Source organism: Hordeum vulgare, chromosome 7H (genome assembly GCF_904849725.1).
Source record: "Hordeum vulgare subsp. vulgare chromosome 7H, MorexV3_pseudomolecules_assembly, whole genome shotgun sequence".
NCBI classification, from domain to species: Eukaryota; Viridiplantae; Streptophyta; class Magnoliopsida; order Poales; family Poaceae; genus Hordeum; species Hordeum vulgare.
The window spans coordinates 451,549,915-451,557,064 of NC_058524.1; the positions used below are offsets into that span (position 1 = coordinate 451,549,915).

At 44.4% G+C, this 7,150-nt stretch overlaps 1 protein-coding gene across 2 annotated transcripts; it reads right to left on the reverse strand.

The window, feature by feature from the left end:
* Window positions 1-1,935: 1,935 nt before the first annotated feature.
* On the reverse strand, window positions 1,936-5,975 carry LOC123410415 (probable protein phosphatase 2C 56). Of its 2 annotated transcripts, none has more exons than XM_045103356.1 (8): window positions 5,619-5,975; window positions 5,008-5,135; window positions 4,823-4,921; window positions 4,558-4,716; window positions 3,983-4,069; window positions 3,573-3,667; window positions 2,673-2,747; window positions 1,936-2,395 (listed from the first exon to the last, which is right to left on the reverse strand). In XM_045103356.1, the coding sequence occupies exons 1-8, from the start codon at window positions 5,879-5,881 to the stop codon at window positions 2,270-2,272; spliced, it is 1,032 nt and encodes a 343-aa protein (XP_044959291.1). In that variant the 5' UTR covers window positions 5,882-5,975; the 3' UTR covers window positions 1,936-2,269. The 2 variants fall into 2 exon arrangements, with proteins under 2 accessions (XP_044959291.1, XP_044959290.1); XM_045103355.1 differs by having other exon boundaries at window positions 3,983-4,123.
* Window positions 5,976-7,150: the final 1,175 nt, after the last annotated feature.

Sequence of the window (7,150 nt, forward strand, 5' to 3'; positions counted from 1 at the left end):
AATGCCACTTCAAATAAGGTATTTTTAAATTACCTTTAATTGATTTGACCTGATGCTCACGTATATCTTGTTCTATCATGCATGAAAATAGCAACAATGGATTCCTAGAATTTGTCTGGTCAATTTTCATATATATATTATTTCAATCTGAGTTACAAATTATTTTCTATGAATTTTTGAAGTTTTTGACTATTTCTGGAATTTATTTAAAACCAGAATTATCTTTATTGCATCAGCATTGCATCAGCAGGTCAACTGACCATTGCAGGTCAAACCTGACGAGTGGACCTAGAATTATATTTAAACTCTAAACCTAATTACTGGGGCTGGGCCCACTGGTTAGTGGGTGTTTAGAGCTATATTAAATAAATTATCTCATTTAATTTAAAACCCAATTAGTCATAGGCCGGTCCCCTCCTGCGAGTGATCCAGGGGGTCAAACCCCGTGGTCAAACTGGGTGAGCTCACCGGCGTTGAGCCGCCGGTGATACCAGGGATGGCGGAGGGGGTCAGAATTCCTCCTCCGACGACCATTTGACCGTCAGAGGCCACCTACAGAACGCACACTCGTGCGTGAAGCTGATGGCACAAGCCCGAGTGGCTGGGGTGACCCGGGGCATCGCTGACGGTGAGCTAAGCGGCTGCCGTAGCTCGGGCGAACTCGGGGTCGTCGATCTAATGCGCAAAATGGACGCATCTTGGCCCCTACAGCAACTACACGGCTCTACGAACTCGCTGGTGGTCTCAGTTGGACTAGAGGATCACCAGAACGTTGTCGGCGTCGAGGACCGCACGGCGGAGCTCTTCGGGCTCGATCCAATTGGCGATTACAGCTAACAATCGACGGAGGGGAGGAGGGGAATGGATCGAATAGCTCACGGCGAGTCTGTAGCCGTCGAAAGTGGGCTCGGGGATGATCTATAGGCGACGAACGAAAATAGCGTTCTCCGACGACCGAAGGTTAAAGACGATGATGCCCTGGCGATGTGTGGCTTGCTGGAGAGGTCGAGGACGTCGAGGCGGAGCTTCAGAGCTACTCAGGGGCGAGAGGGAGCGGCTGGGCTAGGCTAGCGACGGCGAGCTCGACCTGCGACCATGGCGATGCAGAGAGGGGAAGAGAGGAGAGGGGGCGAATGAGGAGAGGAATGGCTAGCCACGGCAGAGGGGGTGTCTATCCCACTCGCCACCATGACGAGCACGTAGCCTGCCGCGTGCCACGGCCACGGCAAGCGGCGGCCAGCTCCTCCTCTGCCTACTGGCATAGGTAGAAGACGACACGGGAGGAGGCCAGATGGGCTGGGCCAGCACGAGGTAAGAATTTTCCCCCTTTTGTTCTATTTTTGTTTCAGCTTTGCAATTCTGGCATTTGTTCAAATTTGTTTGGGCTCAAAATCTAAACCCTCTAAAATTAATTATGGGTCGTATTTGAAATATTTCCAAACTCCACAAAATATTTCAACATTTTTGAAATGATTAGAATAGTTATAGTTATTTATTTTGACCATTTCAGTGGCTTCTGTGAATTATTGAAAATGCCAAAAATGGTTGTAAAATAAAATGCATCCCTTAAATATTTTTGCCAACATTTATCAGATAAGATGAACATTTTTGAAGCCATTTTGGGTTCATTGAAAATCACACCATTTGAGTTGTTTTATTTAGGGTGAGGTGCTAGGGTTTTCTTAATCCCCATTTTAATTTTAGCAAAAATTAAACATGATGCACACACTAGCTAAGCACAAAGCAAAATGAAACCAGGGATGTGACACCGATGAACTTAAGATGATCTTTTGGGTGATGTTTGACCTCCAATTGCAATCGATCTTGTGTTCATTTACATCTGATTTTATTATCCAATATTTGATCACCTAGAGTAGCTCAATGTTGTATGTATGGTATAGATATAGGGTGTCCGATATGAAATACACAAACATGTAGAGACAAATATGAGGCATGCCTAGTCAATGACCCGCCCAGGCGTTTGAGGGGCCGAATAAGCCTATCACGGCTGTAGATGCTCTAACATCATGTCCCACGTTTGAGGTTTCCTCCAGATTTTGTGGACACGGCTCCTAACCGATCTGATACAATTACACTAATGATGACCAGATGCAAAAATTCCCTACAAAAAGATCCAACCAATCGGCCAGTTCCTTTGACCGTTGTTGAAGCCTTATACCAGCCATAGATCAGAGGAATACATTCTTTCAGGATATCTCAAGTGACAAAATTTCACTGCCATCAATCCCCGTCACAGATCCTACAATGTTCAGTGGTGAAATCGCACCACAATGCATGTGATGTTGTCTGAGCTGTGCCGAGAGTGGGCCATTTCCGTCAGCTTCACCGCCGCCGCCTCAGGCTCGTCCGTTGCTCTCATAAGTGAAATGACATCCTTGTTTGTAAAAAAAAAACACAGAATATGATTAGCAGTAGACCAAATGAAACGCACAAGTAATATGAAAAACCATGTTCACCATATCGAATGTGCCAACATGCAGCTAGATCTCTAAAGCCATATGGGCCAACCACGAGCATTTGAGTTTATGCATTGGCACCCAAAAAAAAAACTAAACAAGGTTCTACTAAACCTTTACAGAGGCAACGGTTTGTACTATCAGCAAACACATGGCATGCCACCATATTATGTGTTACAAACTTAAAATAGGCACCTCATTTTGCACAACATCCCAAAGCCCATCTGTAGCGAGAACCAGGTATTCCAAATCACTGCTGACCTGCGTTTCCTGCATTTTACAGTAGAACAGTACAAAAGATTCAGCAAGTGTCACTTAACATACTTTTCCAACAGCAAGACCTTAAGTGAAGTTGCGTTAACAGTAGAATATTAAAAAATCCTGCATCCATAAGTACCAGAATCTAAATAAACTTCAGAACAAACCATTCCACTTTCCAGTGAAGTGGTGTTAACTGCTTGTGGCCCTTTGCCCCGTTTCATAAATTAACCTTCTGAAATGAACTGTATAATATGACTAACATTGTTGTGACTTTACTGTTACCAGATATACACAGAATATTCTGTCAATGTCAATAATCCTTATTCCCAGGCAATCTGCATATGTACAGATTGACATTCCTCTCCAGAGTCAAGACAAACAACTACAGGAATAGCAAAATCCTGAAGGACTGACAAGGAACCCATTATGGTACTTACACCCAAAAAAGGATTTTGAACATGCCCTGTTATCTAATCAAAGCAATATCATCTATTACTATTAGAACAGGGCTCCCAATATCTTCTCAACATGATCAATCAGTAAATGACTGTATTTTATTAGACGGAATGAACTTGCAGTTTGTGAAGGACTCCAGGAAATCCATTTGAATTTAGGTTGATAGTCTGTAAAGTGGGTATTTGTCATTTGTACTCAGATTGATGGTTCGTAAAGTGGGAATTCATTATTCCTCATGTGCATGGAAATGCATATTTGGGTCTACAAAAACAAAAATAGGACGAGGAAACCGGTCCCTTCCTCGATAACACTAAGTACTAAACTAACTGGAGTTTCAGGGACTGGGAGTTAACACGGAACTAAACATAAATTAGATACCTGAATGTCAGGCTCTGCTATCACATAATTCTTCAATGAACGGTTGCCAAATGCACGGGACATTGCCAGAATTCCATCAACCCTCCAAGTAAAACCTGCAGAAGAGCTCATATGAAAACAGAAAAAGAAACAAAAATGATACAGTATTTGTAAAGAACCTTCAACTAAAAGAATAATAGGAGAAACATGTGGTGTTAGACATGTACGCAATCAGTTGTGCAATCTCCTCATTTAAAAACTTTGTATTCGAATAAGGAAAAAAGTTCAGGTGGGCTTATAGTTCCCCCATTGATGCCTCAAGAATATTAGATGAACTCAGCTAATAACCTCGATTTTTGCTAGCTTCCACATCCAATTAAGTTGAAGCTAGCCATATCAGAAGAGCATTGTAAGGAAAAAAGAAGTCTTACCATCATAACTAACACCACCTCCAGCATTCTCAATTCTCGTTCGCTCATTCTTTAAGTTAGGTTTATGGTCATCTGAGAGTGGGATAGCTACAAAAACAGGGACAAACATGTGTGGTTTATGGTCATCTGAGAGTGGGATAGCTACAAAAACAGGGACAAACATGTGTTCTTAAATAATTCACGGGTAAAAAAGGAACCAGAAAACAATTAGTGTTCACAATTTGTAGAGCAATATAGCAATATAACAAAGTATGCACGCTATGAATCAAAAAATATGAGGTGAACAATTAATAACTGAATTTAGTATTAGTAGGCCACAGTATTCTTTCCTTAACACAATAAAATAAATAAATGAAAAGCACTCCTTTGATAACTGGGACTCAAGAAGACATATGCCAAACCCCTAGCAAATATTATTTAAGCGAGTTTAAGTGTACTATTAACTACACCACAAGGATATGGTAGCCACTGGATGGCAGAGTATTTCAGTGTAGAGTAAGCTTGGCAGCTGTTAGTTAATTGGATATCAGTAAAAACATCTTCACTAACAAAAAATACGATAAGAAGAATATTACCTTTGCCACCTTTTAAAGCGATAGCACGTGAATCGCCAACATTTGCTACATAGATTTGGTCACCAACCAGAACAGCAGCCAAAGCAGTCGAACCATCCTCCCTATAAGGAGTGGTTACCGACTCTAAGAAATCAGCATCAGTTTTCAGGAAGGTCGTCTCTGTTTTTGCAAAAGTAATCAACATTGATATGATAAGTATGACGCGGCACTGGGAAGGGCCTTACTACGCAAGAAGGTATGGTAAACAGAAGAAAAAACACATTACTCAGAGCAAGCTTTGTGTTTTTCAGGAACTGAGGATGCTCGATAAGGTTGTCAAGCAGATGTTCCTTTAGATATTCAGCAGCAAGTGCTCCCGCATGACCTAGTGTACCAAATATTTATATTTAAAAGCATAAACATGGTAGTCAATGAATCACAGACTAATGAAGGCAAGTTTTAAGATAATACCATCAAATACACCAAAAAGGCTAATTGACTGTCCCTTCATTTTAGCGAACTTTACGTCGTAGCGATCCTCCATAGTAGGCCTCCTCCCCTTAAAACTTGAATATCCACAGCTCAGCTTACCATCCTCACTGGCAACAAATTGTTTATATTACATCAATCCAAATAGTATGTCAACCAGAATCATGAGCACGTGAAGTGAAAGGAATTACACCTACAAGCTAACTAGATGTCGAATGGTTAGAAGATAAAATTAATCATAGTGTAATTATTTTTTAGAAGTATTCACAATGAAATACAGTACCCATACTGCTAGGATTGTACAAAAGTAACTATCTGAGATGTTTCAGAAGCTAATGAAGCACAATTGAATCGCGTCTTATTTTCTATCACACTTCAGAATAGATATAGTATTGCCACATTCCCTAGCATTTTATCCAACTGGTATCTGTCAATGGAGCTCTTGGCGCGGCGGTGGCACAAATCCAGATTGAAGGCTCGCCGGTAAGCATCTAGATATGGCCAGCATCCATGGATTTCCACGAACGCGCCAATAGCGGACACTGGCATTAAGCCCATCACCAGGTGAGGTGGTCATTGGACCTTGAAATTACCTCTCTAAGCCGCCGCTAATCAAGTTACGCAGCACCGCTCGTCTCGTTGCCAAGCCGCGCCGCGGCTGCAGCTGTGGTAGAGCCGGCGAGGACGAAGAGGGGGATTCAGGAGTTGTCCTGCCACCGGAGCCTGACGCCACTGCCCGGAATCCGCGCCCGCCGGGCGACCCGCGGGGTGTCGCGACGGAGGCGGTCACCCGCCGCCGGCCCGCCGCTGCAATGCCGACCAGGCCACGCAGGTTAGCGGCAGCGGCGCGTGCCATCCCTAGCAGGTTTCTCGACCTTCCGGAGGGGACCGAGTGCGCCGGCTCTTGGGTTCTGGATGAGAGTAAAAGAAAGAAAAAAAAACGGGCAGGCTATTCAAGGGCTGTGCTGGCCTTGAGTCTGGAATACCGATACGCGTCCGTCCGTGATGAGAGCATCTCTAGCCTAACGCTGCGTGGAGGTGCATCGATGGAAAAAACGGCGTGAGGAGGCTCGGTGTGACATTCCCGATTTAAGCTAGAGAAACCAATGTGGTTAGCCTATAGTAATCATACGTTAATTATGCCACATCATTAAGATTAACTAAGTCAAATTGCCTTGATAAAAAAAATCAAAAACTAAATTCAAATTTAAAATAAAGTCAAATAAATTGTTTCTTCAAATTATAAAATAAAATTCATGCTTGGGTTTAAAGTATTTCCTAATTAGTTGTCAATGTGAAACCAATATTTTATAGACTAATTCGGCACCCCAAACTAAATAAAACTAGCGACAAAACAATTACTAAATGGCTTGTTGCATTTTTATCATATTTTAATAATTTCTAAAAACCTTCAAAACCAATTGTGTCCCTGTATAGAGATACATTAAGAATTATGGGGCAAGCCTATATTTTTTTATAAAAGTATTTAAGATGCTAAAATTAAATAAAAGAGAAAAGGAAAAAATGAAGAAAGAAAAAGAAAAGCCCCTAGCCCCTCCCCCCCCCCCCCCCGCCATTGGGCCGGCCCACTTACCCCAGCCTCTCCCCCGCCCCACTCCCTGCATTTTGGTTAGTGAGACTTAACCCCAACACTAGGTTCTTTCCCCTCTTCATTCCCCATTTCCCACCCCAAACCGGCGGCGGCGCCCTCTCACTCCCTCACCCTTGCTCGCCCCGACCCTGCGTCGTACTCGCGACCTCGCCGGCACCCACCGGCCACCGTTTGCCACCTCGTCGTCCTCCTCCTCATCCCTTCCTTTCCAGTGTCGCCCCGCTCTAGCACCGGCCGGCGCCACGCTGCCTCCACCGCGCCGTCGGCCGCACCTCTACCCCGCTGGCTCCACCATGCCTTCCCGAGTCGCTTCCCCCTGCAACGATGGTGAGCCCCGAGCTCTCCTTCCCCTCTTCCTCCCCCTCCGATCGGACCAGCCCTCCCGCACCGCCCTGTGTCGCCCCTTCACATGGCCGTCACGCGAGTGCGCCCCACCACGGTCGCTGCTCACCGCGCTCGCGGCCCCGCTCGCGCCTCGCCCGTAGCCCCCGCACGCCGCGCCCTGCCTCACAC